Source organism: Lethenteron reissneri, chromosome 58 (assembly GCF_015708825.2).
Source record: "Lethenteron reissneri isolate LAM-NWPU_2019-01 chromosome 58, ASM1570882v1, whole genome shotgun sequence".
Lineage (NCBI taxonomy): Eukaryota > Metazoa > Chordata > Hyperoartia > Petromyzontiformes > Petromyzontidae > Lethenteron > Lethenteron reissneri.
Genome location: NC_083836.1, coordinates 9,026,321 through 9,048,739, shown reverse-complemented (window position 1 = coordinate 9,048,739; position 22,419 = coordinate 9,026,321). Strand labels below are relative to the sequence as shown.

Sequence of the window (22,419 nt, the reverse complement as noted above, 5' to 3'; positions counted from 1 at the left end):
TTTCAGTGGACATGACGTCTCTAACCTGCGTTGGTTATTCAGTCCAAGCGTTCCTCTATCTCGCTGTGATACCGAGGAAACCCCTCCTTGCTTTGTTTCTCATCCATGTCTAGCTACGTTGCTTTTCAGTAATTATTTATTTTTCCGTGAGCACTCCAAACCTTTGCTTGCTCTTGTCCCCCACTTTTTTAATCGTTTTGATTCCAATTTGTCTTCATTACGTGAACAAGGCTAATATACCGTGTTGTCTTTTAACTCTAGAGGGCAATTGGCCTACTCTTCCAAACTAACCAAGCAGGAGTATCCACACTTTACCCCAACATATACGCAACCTGAAAGTATTGTATAAAACCATAGCATTTATTTTAAACATCCCTGCCATCTGCGCTTTCTAATATAAATATTTTATGTGAATATAATTCTATCACCAGTTGTCGTTCGGCGTCGGCAATGGAGAACGGCAGCTCGGCATTCTACCTCTCCACGTTCGAAGCCTCCTACTCGATGCAAATGGTCATCTTTGGCCTCTGCCTGCTTCTCTATGTGATCACAGTTGTAGCCAACCTGCTGGTCTTCGTGGCGGTGCTCATGTGCCCGGAGCTGCACAAGCCCATGTACTTGTTCCTGGGAAACATGGCGTTGGTCGACATCATCGGCTGCACCAGCTCCGTGCCCAAGCAGCTGCAAATCCTGCTGACGGGCGACACCAAAATCCTGTACGAGTCTTGCCTCGTGCAGATGTTTTGCGTTCACGTGTTCGCCAATTTCGAGTCGCTGACGCTATCGCTCATGGCTTTTGACCGTTACGTGGCCATCTGTCACCCGCTGCGCTATCACACCATCGTCACAGCCAAGAAGACGCTCGGAGTCTTGGTGCTGATTTGGGTGATTGCCTCGCCAGCCTGCATGGCACTCGCGCTGCTCGTCACGCCGCTAAACTTCAGCGATGACAATCGGAAAATCCAGGGGATATTTTGTGATCACATGGGCGTCATTGTATTGGCTGAATCAGACATCAAGGTTAGCAATGCATATGGGACGGCGCTAACGGTGTTGTTGTTTTTCTTACCGCTTATTTTTATTAGCTACAGCTACTTCAAGATTTTCATTGAGTGTCGAATTAAACGATCAGCTGAGATTACCAAGCATGGTTTGAACACTTTGCTGACACACTTCTTGGCGCTCTTGATATTTTTCATCTCTACCTTGGGTTCCACATTAATTGCTCGATACATTCAAGATCTCAAAACTCCCATAGTCCGAAACGTAAGGTGCTTTTTCCAGTTCGGCATCCTTGCTATACCCATGGCAAATGCATTTATATATTTTTTTCGCACTAAAGAGCTAAGGAAAGGAATAATGACGTCCTGTAAACATACATTCCTTATAAGAAGACTATTCCCAAGGTTTTTGAAAGTTTCGTCCATAAGTTAAACCCAATTTTAAGAGTCCAGCCATAAGCTCAATAACAATCTTAATTATGGAGCTTTCGTGACTGCAGGAATTATTCGTTGGTTCTTTCGGTTAAGTCACGTCTAAAGATAAAATAATAAATTAAAATAAAAGCATATTACGACGTTTCGATTGCAACACAAGCAATCATCATCAGGCAAAAAAAGAGATAGCAACAAAAAATCTAACTAGAAAACTATAGACAGACATACAAGCAGACAGACATCACACGGACACACAGAGAGAGGACACATATCGGCACAAAGAGAGGGGTCGTTTCTGTGACGGTCCCTTAAATATAGAGAGGGGGGCAGGGACGGAGAGAGGGAGGGGGCAGAGAAAATTAGCATATCAATGAGTGGCAAAGTGCTGCTGCTACTCTAGTAAGATGACGACGTGGCACGGCACGCAAGCTTGTAAATTAGGAGAAAGGCACACTAAAATTAAATAACCTCGCAAAATATCGAAATGTGATGTAATACAACACAGAGAGTCGGTCAACACACAATTAACGCATAGCCTGGTTGATTACGTATCTCAAAGATTGCTAAGTTAGAGTTTATTTGTTCTCTCTCCTTGTGTCCTCTCTTTGGAAGTTTCACACTTAAACTCTAACTTAGCAATCTTTGAGATACGTAATCAACCAGGCTATGCGTTAATTGTGTGTTGACCGACTCTCACACATTTCGATATTTTGCGAGGTTATTTAATTTTAGTGTGCCTTTCTCCTAATTTACAAGCTTGCGTGCCGTGCCACGTCGTCATCTTACTAGAGTAGCAGCAGCACTTTGCCACTCATTGATATGCTAATTTTCTCTGCCCCCTCCCTCTCTCCGTCCCTGCCCCCCTCTCTATATTTAAGAGACCGTCACAGAAACGACCCCTCTCTTTGTGCCGATATGTGTCCTCTCTCTGTGTGTCCGTGTGATGTCTGTCTGCTTGTATGTCTGTCTATAGTTTTCTAGTTAGATTTTTTGTTGCTATCTCTTTTTTTGCCTGATGATGATTGCTTGTGTTGCAATCGAAACGTCGTAATATGCTTTTATTTTAATTTATTATTTTATCTTTAGGCGTGACTTAACCGAAAGAACCAAAGAATAGCTCAATAACAGTTAATCATACAACTGCCTTTGCTAGAATGTTAGGTAGAACTGATATTATTGTAACTAGAGTCTAAGCTTTAGTGACTGCAAGAATTACTTTTGGTTTCTTTCGGTAAAGTCACGTAGAAAATAAAATCAAATAATAATAAAATACGACGTTTCGGTTGCAATACAAGCAACCATCATCGGGTAAGAATCTATATATATAAAATCGTGAATCTGTCTTTCTGTCTGTGTGTCTGTGTGTCGCCGGACCATACGCAGTTTCATTGGATGAAATGTCAGGGATTTGCGACACACGATTGGTCCGGCGGTTGCCCCTGCATTGCGACACACGATTGGTCCGGCGGTTGCCCCTGCATTGCGACACACGATTGGTCCGGCGGTTGCCCCTGCCAACGGCTAGCGACGCATTCGCCATTTTTAATTCCCGTTAAAAATAGGCGCACGCATTAACACGCGACTCTGACGTTAATTCATCACAGTTTCACGTCCTCTTCAGTCCCCTCCCACCCCAATGTGTTCTATTACTGTTATAGGCTCCGTAGATAATTAAATAATAGCGATTAGACACTATTATTGTAGCGCGGGGGGGGGGGGGGGGGGACCGCCACCCGTACCCTGCCTCTGCCGGGTGGGAAATTTAGGCGAGGCCGGAGGCTCTGCACGTTACTAGGCCTCGACACCCACCACGCGAGTCTGAGGTAAATTCATCAAAGTTTCACGTACTCTTCACTCCCCCCCCAACACAATGTGTGCAATTTGTATTACTTTCAAACCCTACGCGCCAATAATCTATTCTTTAAATGGTGACTGTACAAATACTCATTAAGCTGGGTGAGCGTACTGACAGTCTATAATGTATACTGTAGCCTGGTTATTATAATCGATTCTTTAAATGTTCTTTGTACAAATAGTCATTAAGCTGGTTTAGCGTACTGCCCGTCTATTATGTAGACTGCAGCCTGCTTATTCAGCTGGGTGGGTGTACTGGCAGTCTATCATGTACACTGTAGCCTGCTTATTAAGTAAAGTTTGTCAATTTGTAACACGTGGCCTTTCGCGACCATTAATCATAAACAACGTTATTGCCTTTCGATCGCCTTATTTATTAATGTGTTGTAACCCTCCACCACCCAACACGGCCATTCAGCATTGTAGTGTCGTGGTTAGCGCGCCACGCTACGAACCCGGAGACCCGAGTTCCATTCCCACTCACGGCCACCACCGGTCACGATTATTTGAACCGGTCCTGGGCCTCCCCTAGGTCGACTCAGCCTCAAAACGAGTAACTGCTGTGGCGTATGAACATCGCCACTGGGGAGACAAAGGCGGCCTAGCGTCGTGGATCCAAGACCCGGGCGAAGCCGGGTAGTACATCTAGTGAATGATAAAACACAGACACGGAAACAACACAGCCAAACAACATGCAGAGAGAGACATACACAAACACAGCAACAACATAGGTAGACACACATGCTACGGGGAGGGTCTACTCACAACTCACACTTTACTTCTAATTTAGCAATCTTTGGGAGAACGTTAATCAACAAGGCTATGCGTTAACTGTGCGTTAATCCAAGCCTCTGTGTTGCATTGCATTACACTTCTTAATTTTACTAAAATTGTTTTATCAAACTTTCGATTTTCTTGCTCTAAACCATTGTCTCTCCTCCGGCCACTGTGGTCTGGCATTCCACACTGCTCCACTCGTTTGTCCGCCTCCGCAGTCCTCTCTCTGCCGCGGCCCGTCCCCCCGTCTCTCTATTTACGGCCTCGGCACAGAGTCGTTGTCCTTCTGTTTGTCTTGGTGTGTCTTTGTGTGTGTCTCTCTCTGCCTTTGTTGTTTCCGTGTCTGTGTTTTATCATTAATTCTTACCTGATGACGGTTGCTTGTGTTGCAACAAAAACGTCGTATTCTATTATTATTTGTTTTTCTACGTGACTTTACCGAAAGAACCAAAGATTATACCTGTAATTTTCATTGGAAAAATACAATTCATATTTGTCGGATAATTATTAAGTTTTCATCGTATATCGTAAAGCTTTTTTAGATATATTACTTTATTTGTAGATTGCAAATAAATTCGTAAAAAATATTTGCTGACACAGATCTTTATAAAACTGAACAATGAATATTAGGCTGTTTTAACATTCTATGCAGCTATAGTTTAGCTGTGTAGACGAGTGGTTAGAACACCACCTAGACTTTGGCGTGTTTTTACTGCTACAGGGAATCGAGAGTTACTCGTACTACAAATATGGATGAATTGCGAATTTCTATGTTGAGAAAATGTGATGTACTTGTCGCAGACATTATAGACGTTGATCAGTATGGTCACATTAGGGTTTACCATCTTTTGCATGCTCATCTGGACACAATGTTGGGTAATTATTTTAGGCCGAGGTAACCTAGAAGCAGCACCATACACCTATATCAGCTTAAATTGATCATTTCGGTGTTAAAGAATCTCCCCATTTTAAACGTCTGATGTCGCTTACGTATGCTTGCATGTATTGGTAGAATAACGATTTAACAATTATTTAAAAGTGCCTTTGAAATTAATCGATCTCACTGTTGTTGAATGTTTAAAAATAAAATAAATATGCTCATGGACAAGCATTGGAAATACATTTTCTTCAGCCGGTTAAACGTGTGTTGGACATTAGAAATAAAGATACGAGGCGCTGTAGATCGATGGCAATTGCAACGTATTTTGAAACACAATAAATGTAAACAAACCTGTATTTCACACTTAGCAGGCCTGCATCAGGCAGCCATTAGTCATGTGGCTGTTGTGCAGAACCAGGTTACTCAAGAGCACCCCCCCAAAAAAATATGCAGTCAACATGCAAAGAGGTAATGGGATGAGGTCATTGAAAGCCCAAAGTGGAGGTGGGTGAAATTTTTTTCTGCTTGACATGAGGTATGTATTTTGAACTTCATTCGCACGATATGTAGCCAACCGTGCTACTCGGATGTTCGGGAAATGATGCCGGAGCGAGAGAGCAGATGCAGCTTTGCTTCTTGCAACCCAAACTGGCAGCATTTCGTGGGAATCTTGTTCAGCAGGGGCTGAATAAGCACGAGTTCAATAACTTTTTCACGGTTCATTGTGCGCATGGGAAATATCTAACAAACTGGACTGAGCTGATGACGCTCATGCTAGTATCAGGTAAATCTCCTAGCGAAGTCAAACAAAATCTCCAACGATTTTTATTTAATTCAACATCAATTATTATCAACACTAAAATTGCTCCTAAATGCTGAAAAAGTGAAAATCATGGTATTTTCCTTAAACAAAAATCCAGTTTCATTATCTTCACCTATTACTGATATCATAAACAACATAATTGAGTGCTTCATATACTTGGGTTGACTAATTTATTCAAAACCGACATTCGGACCCCATATTTGTCATCTCAAAAATAATAAAATGGAATTCATGTTGATCTTTCTCTTTTTTTCTCCTTATATATAAAAGTCTCCACGCGCGCTTGCGAGGGATTTGGCTCTCGGATGGTGGGGTTTAAGAACGAAATAATTTGCCAGCCGCACGCCCTAAGCCCCGTGGTGGGAATAGGCTATTCTGTTTTTACGTCCGTAAACTTTAAAGTCGTTTAACTAACTAATTCGTGGCATTCTTATTTTAATTATTTACTTATAGCAGCACAATTGACTGTACCAACTCAAGACAATTGCCTGGGGGGGGGGGGCGGACCCTGCCAAGTGATGCGCGTTCACTCCAGCTCACGGGGGACATTTTATTTTACGCGTTTAACATAAAATAAATATACATATCACGCTGCCGATTTCTCTTCACAGTGTCATGTCCTCTTCCCCCCACCCCAATGCGTGCAGTTACTGCTATAAAGTCCTTAGATATTGATTTAATAGTATTAAAGCGCTTACATAGTATTATTCTGGCGAGGGCGGCGGGATGATGGGGGGTGGGGGGTAGCGGCCCAGCCCGCAGCCTGCCAATGTCTCACCTCCTCCGGCTTGCCAATCTAGGCGAGGCCGCGGGCTCTGCACAGGACGAGGCGTCACCACGCCAATGAAAAGTACAATTTTATTGCATCTTTCGCTAAGAACTCACGTTTATTGTTTACTATTATTAAACAAGTAAGTTTACAAATATTTCAATGAAAATGTTTGTGTGCACATAACAACTCTGCTTCATTCTTTACTATTTTGAAACTAATAAGTTGCCTAATATTACAATTATAATGTTCGTGTGCAGAAACTACATGTGTGTGCCTAAAGTCCATGTCTGTGTGTGTGAGTCCATATGTGTTTGTGTGCGTGTGGGGAGCGGTAGTGTAGCGGTTAGCGCGCTGCGCTATGAACCTGCTGACCTGGGTTCGATTCCCGCTCACGGCCAACACCAGTGACGATTATCTGAACCGGTCCTGGTTCTCCCCTAGGTCGACTCGGCCTCAATTGAGTACCTGGTGTGGTATGTAAACATTGCCACTGGAGAGACAAAGGCGGTCGGGCGTGGTGCTGGCCACCCACCCCCTCATGTGCCGTTCCGGCCTTCATAGGTGCTCGCTAACAGCTCTTGCCTCTACAGTCTGTCACATGCTATGTGGGGGATCTTTTGTTTGTGTGCGTGTAAGTCCATGGGTTTCTATGTGTGTGGGTCCATGTCTGTGTGTAAGTCCATGTGTGTGTCTGTCTGTTTCAAACGGACAACGCCCCGTGTGTGTGTGTACATACAAGTGTTTGTGTGTCAGTCCATTTGTGTGCGTATCAGTCGCTGTGTGTGTGTTAGTCCACATATGTGTGTAAGTCCATATGTGTGTTTCACTCGATTTGTGTGTGTGTAAGTGAATGTGTGTGTGTGAGTCGATGTGTGTGCATGCTCCATCTGAATGTGTAAGTCAATGTGCGTTTGTGTGTCTATGTGTGTCAGTCGATTTGTGTGTTAATCCATGTGTGTCTATCAAAATTACTTGTCTGTGTGTCACAGTCCATATGTCTATGTGTGTGTAGTGCAATGTGTGTGTCAGTTTATGTATGTGTGTATAAGTCTATGTGTGTGTGTCTTAGTCGATATGTGTGTGTAAGTACATGTGTGTTTACGTCAATGTGTGTGTGTGAGTCGCCGTATGTGTATATGTCGATATATGTGTGTGTAACTCCATGTGTGTGTATCTAAAGTGCATGTCTATGCGTGTGTGAGTCCATATGTGTGTGTGTAAGTCCATGTGTGTGTGTGTCTTAGTCGATATGTGTGTGTGTAAGTACATGTGTGTTTACGTCAATTTGTGTGTGTGAGTTGCTGTATGTGTGTACGTCGATATATGTGTGTGTAACTCCATGTGTGTGTATCTAAAGGCATGGTGCATGTCTATGCATGTGTGCGTCCATATGTGTGTGTGTGTAAGTCCATGTGTTTGTGTGTGTGAGTCCATATGTCTGTGTGTGTCAGTCCATGGGTGTGTGTGTTAGTCGCTTTGTGTGCGTGGCTCCATGTCAGTCAGTGTAAGTCCATTTCTTTGCGTGTCTGTAGGTCCATGTGTGCGTGTGAGTGAATGTACGTGCTTTATTGACCTGCTCAAGGCCTATGATACCATCAGCAGGCCTGGCCTCTGGGTTGTTGTTCTTCATGCTTTTGGAGTCCCTCAAACTTTGCTCACGATCCTTAAGGACCGTCATGATGGTGAGCGGCCCCGCGTCAAACTACGTGGCCGCCAGTCAGAGCCATTCACTCTACACCTTGGGGTGTGACAGGGATGTCCTCTGCCTCCACATTATTTTACATATCTTTTGACCACGTATATCGTGAAGCCTTCAATGGCTGTACCCGACGAATTACTATATGGTACAGATACAATGGGAGGCTGATCGATGCCCGGGTGCGGTCAAGGGATGGCTCCCTATTGCTCAACCATGTTATGTATGCCGATGCTCTGGTGATTGCTGCTCACTCAGAGGAGGAGTTGGAGGCACTGCTGCTGAACCTGGAGCTTGCCACTAAGAGGGTGGGGCCTTACCATAAGCCCCACCAAAACTAAGTACCTGCCTGGGTATTTTGTACATCGAACAATCCACCCCCACAACTTACAATTGGTGATGTGGCAGTTGTGGAGAGATTGCCGAGATTCCCATACCTGGGCAGTGTGCTCATGACCGGCTCCGGTTTAACAGCAGAGGTCTCACTCCAAATTAGTCGATCGCCGCTATCTTTTCATTGGCTGCGTTATACTGTGTGGAAGCTACCTGGTTTCTCGCTCCGCATGAAGCTCCAGGTCTTCTCGGCCACAGTAATTCCCTCCCTTCTCTGTGCTTGTGAAACGTGCACCCCCTAATGGAACATCTTCGCCGGTGAGAAACATTTAGGCTGGCCTGCTAGCGATCCATCCTGGGTTTAACCATATAGATGTGTGTGCGTCTAAGTCGATGTGTTTCTATGTGTGTGGGTCCATGTCTGTGTGTAAATCCATGTGTGTGTCTGTCTTTTTCGCCCGAGCAACGCCGGGTACTTACCGCTAGTACTTAGATAATGCATTCATCCCACTGTCACATTAAAGAAACCTAATGCGTCCATCTAATTGCCTTTTAACTATCCCAAGACCAAGAATTGCCGTTGCAGCACCAACGTTTTGGAACAACCTTGTTTTCTCACTTAACATAATAAAGCTTCCATTAAACATATATTTTGAAGCAGAAAATTAGTACTAGATTTTGTCACATTTGCCAATGTCATTTGTAAATTTAATCCTTAACATCACAGCCAGTTATAACCTAAACTGGTTAATGACATCCTTCCAATGATTGCTCAGTTTTTACCCATCTTCTCGGTTGAAATTGTCTGTGTTTATATATCTAGATGGCTTCATGAATGAATCTTTGTTGATAGCCAGTGGGTTTGCAGAGTACCTTCGTCTTGGCAAAATCAATTTCGTGTGTGCCCACAAAAAGATTTCCAAAATCATGAGCAAACACAAGATCCAGGTACGATTCAACACAGTACATAACATTCGTGATTTGGTTGACATGACATCACGTGACCGGACGATACTGGAAGGGGGCCACTGTTGGACGGGGGTCGTGGAGCGGTCACGTGGTTCTGAGGGGCTCTTGGGAACCTTCGAGAAGGAGCTCGAGAGGCCTGGAAGGTTGGCGGGTCTAAGGGCGGAGCCAGCCCCAGCCCGGGAGCATATAATGAGGGCTCCGTGAGGAGCTCGAGGTCGCAGGCTTGCGTTGTGGCCGAAACGTTGTGAGAATTGTATTTTATTATGTTTTATTTTTATCATTTTATTATTCCCCTTCTACGTGACTTTACTGAAAGAACCAAGAAGAACTAGAATGCTCTTCGCTATGTCCAACACCACCATCCAGAGTCCGGCTTTCTGAACGTGAAAAACTTTGTCAACCACAACGACTATATCATGTTAAAAAATTAATTTTCAATAGAATATGATTATGCTCCATCAATTTTTGAAAATCTGGATGACAAACGGAACATTCTTGAGATTGGCTTCAAGTTGCTGAATGGTTTTCAGTAGCTGCTCAATCATCATTGTGCTAGAATTTTGATAGCAATCTGCAAATGCTATGTAGTGTTCCAGAATGGTGACAAATTTCATTTCTGTGATTGCCATTCTTGTGGAGTAAAGGGAGCACCATCAGTGAACGAACCTGCTTTGTCTTCAAGTGTGATACCATCAATTAACTATTATAGTTTTGCAAGGGAGCAGTTGGTATAAGCAAGAATGCAGTGTACACTTTGGATTTCATTGAGGTCCAGCCCAAAAATTACATAATTCGAACCCCAATAGTTTACAGTAGACGTAATGAACAGACGAGCGCTGCCAGAACAGGATCAGCTGTTGATACTTTGCCTGTTAGGACTTCAGTTTTGTTGCCAATCAATGGCCATGAGCCAAAAGAAGATGCAGTGCTACAAGAAGTTCCTCAAAGTGACGCAACCTTAACGAGATCAAGCACAGCACTACGGATAACATTGTCAATGAGGCACATGAGTTGAAGGCCGAAGAGTTGTCCTGGTTCTATCGCTTTACAAATGGCCAAAATGGATTGAATGAAAATCGTCTGGTAAATATCATGCCACTGAACTATTTCCAAAATCGAATACTTGGCAGGAACCATCGGTTTCAGCACAACAATTACGTCTGCTATGCTCTCTCCATGTATGAGTTCTACAGGGTCAAGTCAAATATTTCGGTATGCACCAGAAGGATTAATCAATACTGCAATATGCGAGAGGATGTTCTTTTACATGTGTTGAGGTGTGAAGAACGACGCGAAGGCAAGTTGTGTAGGGGCTAACACCAACTGATTATTATGGGCTTACGCCTAACTGTTTATTATGGGCTTACGTCTAACTTGGGGAAAGGGTTAACACAACTGTGTGCTAAGCTAATCTCCCCAGGGGAAAGGGTACTGGGAATTCCCTATGCTCTACCCGGCTTTCAGGCTCTTCCCTCAGCACTGACCGAGGGTTCAGCCAACTCGGCCAGCCGGGTAAAGTAGCCCCCTAGCCTGGCGCTATTTCTCCCTTACCCTGGGTCCCTACTCCCCCACCCCTCACGATCATGGCTCCCGGTTAAGACCCCTAACATGTCACGCATTTGCTTCCTCGTCACCCTACCGGCAGGTCTGGCTGACGTCACTTCCTTTCGTGGCGAGTGTGACATGACGTCACCACTCTACTCCTCAACATCACCCCCCGCCTCCCCCCCGGGAAAAAAACCCAGCCAACCCGGCTGCAACTACTCCGTGACCGGCCCCCCCCCCCTCCCCCTGGCGGGAAGTCACGATGACAACGAACGCAAGTAACCCCTGAGCGTAGAAGCTTGACCGACCGCTAGAACAAACACGAATACAACATTAAGGTAGGCCGGTACAAGACAATGTCTGGCCATAGACACCACCCAGCCCTGCAAGCGGTGGTGACGGTGAGATGGAAGAGGCTGGCTCCACTGTCCGTCAGCGTACGCGCCCGCCCCGCGAGCGCGTGCCCGCCGCCGGGCCGCTTCCACGTGTGGCGTCAGCCGCTGGAGCCGGCGATGCACCATCCCGCCGGCGTAGGGCCACTGCTCCCTGTGGCGTCTGCCTCCGTAACCGGCGGTGTTCCGGGAGGAGACTGGGCCTCCACGGGGACCTCCTCTGGCAGGCCCGCAGACGGCGGTATTAACGGCGGTAGCTCTGTAGGTATACAGTGAGGGAAAAAAGTATTTGATCCCCTGCTGATTTAGTACGTTTGCCCACTGACAAAGAAATGATCAATCTATAGTTTTAATGGTAGGTTTATTTGAACAGTGAGATACAGAATAACAACAAAAAAATCCAGAAAAACGCATGTCAATAATTTTATAAATTGATTTTAATTTTAATGGGGGAAATAAGTATTTGACCCCCTTTCAATCAGAAAGATTTCTGGCTCCCAGGTGTCTTTTATATAGGTAACGAGCTGAGATTAGGAGCACACTCTTTAAGGGAGTGCTCCTAATCTCAGCTTAAAACCTGTATAAAAGACACCTGTTCACAGAAACAATCAATCAATCAGATTCCAAACTCTCCACCATGGCCAAGACCAAAGAGCTCTCCAACGATGCCAGGGACAAGATTGTAGACCTACACAAGGCTGGAATGGGCTGCAAGACCATCGACAAGCAGCTTGGTGAGAAGGTGACAACAGGTGGTGCGATTATTCGCAAATGGAAGAAACACAAAGAAGTGTCAATCTCCCTCGGCCTGGGGCTCCATGCAAGATCTCACCTCGTGGAGTTGCAATGATCATGAGAACGGTGAGGAATCAGCCCAGAACTACACGGGAAGATCTTGTCAATGATCTCAAGGCAGCTGGGACCATAGTCACCAAGAAAACAGTTGGTAACACACTACTCCGTGAAGGACTGAAATCCTGCAGCGCCCGCAAAGTCACCCTGCTCAAGAAAGCACATATACATGCCCGTCTGAAGTTTGCCAATGTCCATCTGAATAATTCAGAGGACAACTGGGTGAGCGTGTTGTGGTCAAATGAGACCAAAATGGAGCTCTTTGGCATCAACTCAACTCGCCGTGTTTGGAGGAGGAGGAATGCTGCCTATGACCCCAAGAACACCATCCACACCGTCAAACATGGAGGTGGAAACATTATACTTTGGGGGTATTTTTCTGCTAAGGGGACAGGACAACTTCCCCGCATCAAAGGGACGATGGACGGGGCCATGTACCGTCAAATCTTGGGTGAGAACCTCCTTCCCTCAGCCAGCGCATTGAAAATAGGTCGTGGATGGGTATTTCAGCATGACAATGACCCAAAACACACGGCCAAGGCAACAAAGGAGTGGCTCAAGAAGAAGCACACTAAGGTCCTGGAGTGGCCTAGCCAGTCTCCAGACCTTAATCCCATAGAAAATCTGTGGAGGGAGCTGAAGGTCCGAGTTGCCAAACGTCAGCCTCGAAACCTTAATGACTTGGAGAAGATCTGCAAAGAGGAGTGAGATGTGTGCAAACATGGTGGCCAACTTCAAGAAACGTCTGACCTCTGTGATTGCCAACAAGGGTTTTGCCACCAAGTACTAAGTCATGTTTTGCAGAGGGGTCAAATACTTATTTCTCTCATTAAAATGCCAATCAAATAATAAAGTTTTGACATGCGTTTTTCTGGATTTTGTTGTTATTTTGTCTCTCACTGTTCAAATAAACCTACCATTAAAATTATAGACTGCTCATTTCTTTGTCAGTGGGCAAACGTACAAAATCAGCAGGGGATCAAATATTTTTTTCCCTCACTGTATGTGTGTCGAACTTCTTTCGCACAGTACGTAGTCAACCCTACTAATCGGAGCTGCGGGGGATAGGACAAGACACTTAACACAAAAATCAGTTGTAAAGAAATGCGATTTAAATCAAAATTTAACAGTGCATAGCCCCAGTGGCTTCCAAATATCAGACGGAAGAGCGTTCCAGACGGCCGCCGAAGCGCATCTGAAAGCGCGCAACGCGGTGACCTCCTTTGTTGGACGGTTAGCCAGAAGCCGCTGTGGCAAAGATGATGATGGTTGATGCTCCTTGACGAGATCAGCAAATGTGTTGTGGTTCATTTGTGGCAAGCACTTTGTGTGTAATGAGTGTACATTACACCTAATCGATGCTCAGCAACGGTACTGTCGGGGTGAACACAGCTGCAAGAGAATTATGAATAAGTATAACCCGTAAAAACAAAGTTTTTCACTCTAAATCCTTTATATGCGTGGCGGCTAGAGTCCTCTCGTCCTCTGGCTTGAGATGGCTGCCACCTATGGGTCAGATGATTGTCTGCAGTATTAAAAAATTGGTAATTAAATATTTAATTTGTTTTCCCTAAACAGTGTAAAATTTTGGAAAAAAATTTTCACGAACATTAATTGTCTCGCACAACGAGTCTGTGTGCAAAATGTCAGCTCGATTGGATCACGGGAAGTGGGTTAAAAAACGACCGAAAGGTTTGCACGGTCGTAAGCAAGCAAGCAAGCACGCAAGCACGCAAGCAAGCAAGCAAGCGAACTTAATATAAAGGATTTAAAAACGGCCTCCCTCTAGCCCAGGGGTCGACAACCCGCGGCTCAGCAGCCACATACGGCTCTTAAGGGCTGTTTCGTGAAGTTTTCTATTGAAGGACCGTCTCATATTCACATTGATTGAAATATTGAGGGGTTTTTTCACCGAATTCGAATTAATTCCTCTTCTCGTTCTCCTGGTTGCCGACCCATGCTCTAGCCTGTCTGCCCATGCTCCCATTTCTAACGTTTTCTTACAACTTTCCATACCCCCCCTACATACTCACCCTCATCCACCGCGCCGTCCCTCGCCATCCATTGTCATGTGACCATCCATTATCAAATTCCCCGCCGATCTGTCACCACAACTCCTCACGACTTCACAACCCATTACTCCACTCTCGCTGCACTGCCGTACCGTAAAAGCCCCCTCGTACCGACATAATAATATATACCAGAAGTGCATGCGTGGCACATGGTGTCAAGAGTCGGAAAGAATCCACCTCCCCCCCCCCCCCACTCTATTATAATATAATCAGGATACTACAAACTGCATCCCCAAGCCAGAATTGTTGACGAGAGCTCAACACTTCCCCGAGCAGGTCAACACGCCACCACAGGCCCTACCCTCTCCCGCCGTGATCTTGGCGCGAAACCAACTTCACATTCACAGCGGTGAAGGTGCCGCCAATCCGCGAGGCAGGCAGAAACGGGCTAAAGTAAATCAAGATTAAAGTAAAAGTGTTACTTTTTGCGTACATGAGCTGAGGTTCGAGCTTGAATACCAATTTAAAAGAAACCTACCTGCAAGAAGTCTCCGGGTCCATTTATTGTGCACGCGTTGACACCTGAAGTGAATGATTTTCTTTATTTTAAACAATTAATGTGTAGCCACCGGACTGGACATACGCTCTACAAGTTGGGAAGTGTTACACATCCCACTGTGAGCAATTGCACGGTGAGAGTGTACTCCTTGGTGATGGTGTGCGCTGTACGTGGGGAGCGGTGAGCGCCGTTGGTTCGAGCTCGGATTCCCGTGTTCTTATGGGCCAGCAACCCTTTAGAGCTTCCTGCAATCGAACGTAAATCTGCTTAATCGTCAGTTAGATTGTCATCTACAGTTGATCATCAATAATTATCTGAGACCGTGCAATAATCCAGCTTCCAACATTTTCCGGAGGTCCCAGGCCGATCCGGCGAAACCGGCAAAACCGTTCCGAAGGCCGCAACCAATCCGGTGATCGGCGCCATGTGCGTGACAAAAGACTAGGTGTCCTTGATTTTGGTGTTAAATATGATATATACAGTACATTATACACTACATACAAATGAAACAAAGAAAATACTGCACGTATGTACATCACCCCATGTAGAGTCTTCGATATTGCAGTGGTAAGTACGACACAGTAAATAGGTAACTTTTTAAAGTAGGATATTTATTTTTGTCTATTTATATGTCTATTATGCCCATTTCATTTCGTAAACAAATATAAACACCCCTACAATGTACAAGAATGTGCAAAAATAAGCTATTTGAAATTATTACGTGAAAATCCGGCAACCCCTCGCTCCCAAAGCCGCCAGATAAACGTAACAGTAATGTTTAGTTAACATTATGATAGTGGTATTTGCGGTGATTATTTGAAATGTTAAATATCATGAGGCACAAGATAATGTTGGCACGATAATGCTCTTACAATCCGCGTATAACCAGTGCACCTCCGATTAGCATGATTGGCTGTGTACGGTACGAAAGAAGTTCAACATGCCTTACACACGAGTATGCACATGGCCTTAAGTTAGCCTTGTTTTACAGCCTTGTTATATGTTTTGATTGAATTGCAGTAATTGCTGTGAGCGATTTCAATGGCATGGTTATGCAAAAATTTCTGACGGTAATGCCTAACTGGTGTTTTGATACACCGTTTGGTTTCAGACCCCACAGGGTTGATTCAATTGAGGAGCTGTCTAGTACCACAGATATTGTAAAAAAACGTTCCTTATATCTGAGTCAAATGTCTATATATGACCAAAAGGCATGAAGGTACATCTGAACCGTGTGAGGAGGGCATCGAGGGCAGTCTGGAGAGGCGTCTATGAACTTGGCTCTCTTCTCATTGGTCAAATAGGTGCCGTGCATAAATTTGAATTGGATGAGATTAGTGGTAGCGATCTTGGGCCAGAGAAAGGGGCCCGCCAGATTTGGATCCAGTTACGCTGGGGGATATCTTGGCCCAGATGTTTATTCCAGAGTTTTTTAGTGGTAGTTCTAGTCTGAAATCCCTCACCGTCCACGAGGCACTATATTGACTTTCCGTGTCTCTAGCCAGTCTATTATCACGCATACAGAATGGCCAAAGTTCTTGTCTGGGGTTTTGGTGATGACGTCCTTTATCTGTAGGTACTAAATAAATGTGTCTGGGTAAATGTTGTATCTTGCTTGTAGCTGTTCCAAAGGATAACAAGTTGCCTTCTTCGGACAAGATGTCACCAACTTTTTCCAGTCCTGCCACTTTCCAGCTGGGCCAACTTATCTCCTTTCTCCAATTTTCAACGGAGGGTTATCCTATAGCAGGGACACTCTAAGAAAATGCGTTGGGAGGGGAATATTTTTGTCCCTACATATCCCTAGTGGAGAGGAAACTGTCCACACCGATTTGATGCTCAGGGGCATATCTTTGGTCCATGAGAGGGAATTATTATAAAGGGACCATGGACTCACAGACCCCTCCTCCCACCTTTTACAGTATTTGAACAGGTCAGGGAGAGCCATGCTACTTGCCTTCGCAAGGAGGGTAAGGGAGTGATAAAATATATCCGCGCGAGTTTACGGTTCCAGATTAAGGAAATATGTGAGTGGAGTTTTTTTTTAAAGAAGGGTCTTGGCATCTAGGAAGGAACCATTCGTAAGTGGCGTAGGGGTTTTGGGAGAGCCATCATTTTAACCAGATGAGCTCTGTTGTGGAGAGAAAGGGGCACGAGTAAGGTGACAATCTCATGTAGCAAGGAGGGGACATTCTATTTGAAGAACGATGTTAGAGAAGAGGGGATTGTCACTCCCTGGCATTTGATGTGGGTTGGGAACCACTTCAAAGGGGCATCCAACCTTCTGGGGGTTTCGGGGAAGTAGGGAACAGGGGCGTTAGTTCCAATTTAGCTGCGTTTAGCTTGTACCCCGACGCTCTCCCGTACCTCCCCCCACCAGAGCCAGCATGGCGGGGATTGAAGTCTTTGGATCCTTAAAGGTGATGAGGACATCATCGGCGTACAAGTAAATTGTATTCTCCATTGCTCCACAACTTACCCCTGATATATGTTAGCGACTCTGGATACCCACAGTGAAGGGCTCCAAGGCCTGAGTAAATAATAGTGGGGGGAAGGGGGAAACCCTGCCTCATGGCTCGGCTTTGGGTGAAAAATTGGGGATGCCAAGCCATTCGTGACCAGCATAGCTGATTGGTTAGCATGTAATAGTCTGTATATGTCAGTGAATGAAGAAGGGATGCCATATGTATCCATAACCCGGAATAGGAAGGTCCTCTCCACTCTGTCAAAAGCTTTTTCATCATCTAGGGTAAGGGCATCGACAGATAGATTGTCATTTGTGGGTATTTCTACTGTATTGACCAGGGCCTTCGAGTTGTTGGCCAAGTCTCTGTTCCTGAGTTGTCCCGTCTGCGCTTCGCCAATGGCCATCGGAAAGGCCCTTTCCATGAAATGTGCGAAGATCTTGGAGAGGAGTTTATAGTTCGTGCTAAAAAGTGAGATGGGGCTGTAGTTACCTAATACCTCCGCTGGAGTGCCCAATTGATATAAGACTGAGATCCTGGCTTCATTCCAGGTTCAATCGAGATTTTAAAGTGCATTTGGGAGGAAACTCGAGCACTCAGAGATAACTCACACATGCAAAGGAGCAAACACTCTAACCCATACAGATATAAGAGATGGGAGTCCACAATTTCTGTTCTGCATTCTCTTCGAAAGCCACGGTAAGCACCTTGACGGGGACGAGAAATGAGTTTCACAACTAACAATCACATCACATTCCAAGCTGACGCCTGCTTAACTTTTCCCAGAATTGTAAAAGATCTGGTGGATTCCAGGTGACTTTTTTATTTAAATGGTGAAGTATGGTTAAACAACCACCATAACTGGCGTGGCATGAAGGGGTTTTCATCCAGCCGTGAATTGACAAAGGGTTGTAATATTTACTCAATTTCAGAAAGCAATATTTAACAACAAAAATACTTTATTTTACTATTATGATTTTGATCAATAGCATTTAAGGGTAACGCATTTGGTTGCATATAAATTAAAAGTGAATTAACACTGAATGGCTTGGTTTTCCAGATTGTAACGCATCCATATATCACTATCGTCCCTTTGCTGACTTTTACAGCCACTCGCAACATGTAGAGTCAAACTTTATAAACAGATTCGGTCATGTGTGTGAACCAGTCATTAATCATAGCTGTATTCATTCTGATTTTTGGAAACATTGATTAAACCCCAAAATCACTCCCAACGTGCCTATGAGCAATCCCCAAGAATGCATCCAACTCATAACTTCTTGGAAACGAACGAAGCAGTGGTGAGCTTGTGATAGTGCTTGGATGAGTGACCACCGCACACAAAACAGATGCGAAGGGCTGCGGTGGGGCTACGTTGCCTGCAGAGCGCAGTGCAGAAAAATACACGGTTGTGCAATCGTCTGCTTCAACGCCTAAACTCTCTGCCTTCCCGCAACCCGTGCTGACCAGCTGGTCAGCGAGGTCAAAAAACTCCACGGTGACTCACAAGGTGTGGGAAAGGCCCTCATCCAGCAGTGGAATGTCAACAGCGGCTGAGAGTGCGCCTAATTCATCAACCTTCGATCGTGTTAAAAAAATCAACTGATGTGAAATATCCGTGGAAACCCAAGTGATTTTCAACCTAATTGGCTAAGCGCCACCACGCCTGACTGCAGAGTATTCCCTTGTAATTTGAAGTCGCCTGGCCACAAACCCTCCATGTGAACGTTCGTAATGAGCACGGAACCACGAGAGCATTATTGAACACGTGATACCCAAAACGTATAAAAGAGGGGGTTGGCGCGTGGCGCACTGAGCTTTCTGCTGCAGACATCCAGTGGCACCACGGTGAGTTTATACACCTGGGCTTGGGGGGTGTTTAATTCGCACTCTCTGTCACACTCGCTCGCCTCCTTCTAAGCTAAACGTTACAGATTTTGGAATCAAGTTTGCGTTTTTACGTTGCAATAAAATGCGGTGACACGACTAGAAAATACGTATCCAAAACAACGTCTGATTTTACGTGAAATTTACCATATTACTTATCAAAAATATTCGTAATATGCTTAATTATGGAAAATTTCAGAAACTCACTTTGAGAAATGCATGTTCAATGTATAATTGTCCATGTCATCAGATTTGAATAAGCGCTTCATTTTTTGGTTTGTGAAATTCACCGCCGTGAAGCCTTAGCAAGTAGAATAAAAACCATTTGGATTGGCAAAGTTTCTGCATGAGACTACATATAAAAATTCTGACGGTGAGTAAATTGACTTAATACAATTAAGGTACACACACCCTTACTCGGCATAATCCTCATCATTATGAATGATCCATGCACTGCTGAATGAACGACTTTGCAAGCCGTTTTCAAATCTAACAGTCTGATGTCGAAATTTATTTAGCTCTTGCACCTGAGCCAATTTTCATCAATCCATCTTTTCAGTGGACATGACGTCTCTAACCTGCGTTGGTTATTCAGTCCAAGCGTTCCTCTATCTCGCTGTGATACCGAGGAAACCCCTCCTTGCTTTGTTTCTCATCCATGTCTAGCTACGTTGCTTTTCAGTAATTATTTATTTTTCCGTGAGCACTCCAAACCTTTGCTTGCTCTTGTCCCCCACTTTTTTAATCGTTTTGATTCCAATTTGTCTTCATTACGTGAACAAGGCTAATATACCGTGTTGTCTTTTAACTCTAGAGGGCAATTGGCCTACTCTTCCAAACTAACCAAGCAGGAGTATCCACACTTTACCCCAACATATACGCAACCTGAAAGTATTGTATAAAACCATAGCATTTATTTTAAACATCCCTGCCATCTGCGCTTTCTAATATAAATATTTTATGTGAATATAATTCTATCACCAGTTGTCGTTCGGCGTCGGCAATGGAGAACGGCAGCTCGGCATTCTACCTCTCCACGTTCGAAGCCTCCTACTCGATGCAAATGGTCATCTTTGGCCTCTGCCTGCTTCTCTATGTGATCACAGTTGTAGCCAACCTGCTGGTCTTCGTGGCGGTGCTCATGTGCCCGGAGCTGCACAAGCCCATGTACTTGTTCCTGGGAAACATGGCGTTGGTCGACATCATCGGCTGCACCAGCTCCGTGCCCAAGCAGCTGCAAATCCTGCTGACGGGCGACACCAAAATCCTGTACGAGTCTTGCCTCGTGCAGATGTTTTGCGTTCACGTGTTCGCCAATTTCGAGTCGCTGACGCTATCGCTCATGGCTTTTGACCGTTACGTGGCCATCTGTCACCCGCTGCGCTATCACACCATCGTCACAGCCAAGAAGACGCTCGGAGTCTTGGTGCTGATTTGGGTGATTGCCTCGCCAGCCTGCATGGCACTCGCGCTGCTCGTCACGCCGCTAAACTTCAGCGATGACAATCGGAAAATCCAGGGGATATTTTGTGATCACATGGGCGTCATTGTATTGGCTGAATCAGACATCAAGGTTAGCAATGCATATGGGACGGCGCTAACGGTGTTGTTGTTTTTCTTACCGCTTATTTTTATTAGCTACAGCTACTTCAAGATTTTCATTGAGTGTCGAATTAAACGATCAGCTGAGATTACCAAGCATGGTTTGAACACTTTGCTGACACACTTCTTGGCGCTCTTGATATTTTTCATCTCTACCTTGGGTTCCACATTAATTGCTCGATACATTCAAGATCTCAAAACTCCCATAGTCCGAAACGTAAGGTGCTTTTTCCAGTTCGGCATCCTTGCTATACCCATGGCAAATGCATTTATATATTTTTTTCGCACTAAAGAGCTAAGGAAAGGAATAATGACGTCCTGTAAACATACATTCCTTATAAGAAGACTATTCCCAAGGTTTTTGAAAGTTTCGTCCATAAGTTAAACCCAATTTTAAGAGTCCAGCCATAAGCTCAATAACAATCTTAATTATGGAGCTTTCGTGACTGCAGGAATTATTCGTTGGTTCTTTCGGTTAAGTCACGTCTAAAGATAAAATAATAAATTAAAATAAAAGCATATTACGACGTTTCGATTGCAACACAAGCAATCATCATCAGGCAAAAAAAGAGATAGCAACAAAAAATCTAACTAGAAAACTATAGACAGACATACAAGCAGACAGACATCACACGGACACACAGAGAGAGGACACATATCGGCACAAAGAGAGGGGTCGTTTCTGTGACGGTCCCTTAAATATAGAGAGGGGGGCAGGGACGGAGAGAGGGAGGGGGCAGAGAAAATTAGCATATCAATGAGTGGCAAAGTGCTGCTGCTACTCTAGTAAGATGACGACGTGGCACGGCACGCAAGCTTGTAAATTAGGAGAAAGGCACACTAAAATTAAATAACCTCGCAAAATATCGAAATGTGATGTAATACAACACAGAGAGTCGGTCAACACACAATTAACGCATAGCCTGGTTGATTACGTATCTCAAAGATTGCTAAGTTAGAGTTTATTTGTTCTCTCTCCTTGTGTCCTCTCTTTGGAAGTTTCACACTTAAACTCTAACTTAGCAATCTTTGAGATACGTAATCAACCAGGCTATGCGTTAATTGTGTGTTGACCGACTCTCACACATTTCGATATTTTGCGAGGTTATTTAATTTTAGTGTGCCTTTCTCCTAATTTACAAGCTTGCGTGCCGTGCCACGTCGTCATCTTACTAGAGTAGCAGCAGCACTTTGCCACTCATTGATATGCTAATTTTCTCTGCCCCCTCCCTCTCTCCGTCCCTGCCCCCCTCTCTATATTTAAGAGACCGTCACAGAAACGACCCCTCTCTTTGTGCCGATATGTGTCCTCTCTCTGTGTGTCCGTGTGATGTCTGTCTGCTTGTATGTCTGTCTATAGTTTTCTAGTTAGATTTTTTGTTGCTATCTCTTTTTTTGCCTGATGATGATTGCTTGTGTTGCAATCGAAACGTCGTAATATGCTTTTATTTTAATTTATTATTTTATCTTTAGGCGTGACTTAACCGAAAGAACCAAAGAATAGCTCAATAACAGTTAATCATACAACTGCCTTTGCTAGAATGTTAGGTAGAACTGATATTATT

General features: G+C 44.5%; 2 protein-coding genes across 2 annotated transcripts; both read left to right on the top strand.

The window, feature by feature from the left end:
* The first annotated feature begins 450 nt into the window (after positions 1-450).
* On the top strand, positions 451-1,434 carry LOC133357631 (olfactory receptor-like protein OLF4). The gene has a single exon (XM_061575689.1). It carries the CDS (start codon positions 451-453, stop codon positions 1,432-1,434), a length of 984 nt encoding a protein of 327 aa, XP_061431673.1.
* An 18,821-nt stretch (positions 1,435-20,255) lies between these two features.
* On the top strand, positions 20,256-21,239 carry LOC133357474 (olfactory receptor-like protein OLF4). The gene has a single exon (XM_061575419.1). It carries the CDS (start codon positions 20,256-20,258, stop codon positions 21,237-21,239), a length of 984 nt encoding a protein of 327 aa, XP_061431403.1.
* Positions 21,240-22,419: the final 1,180 nt, after the last annotated feature.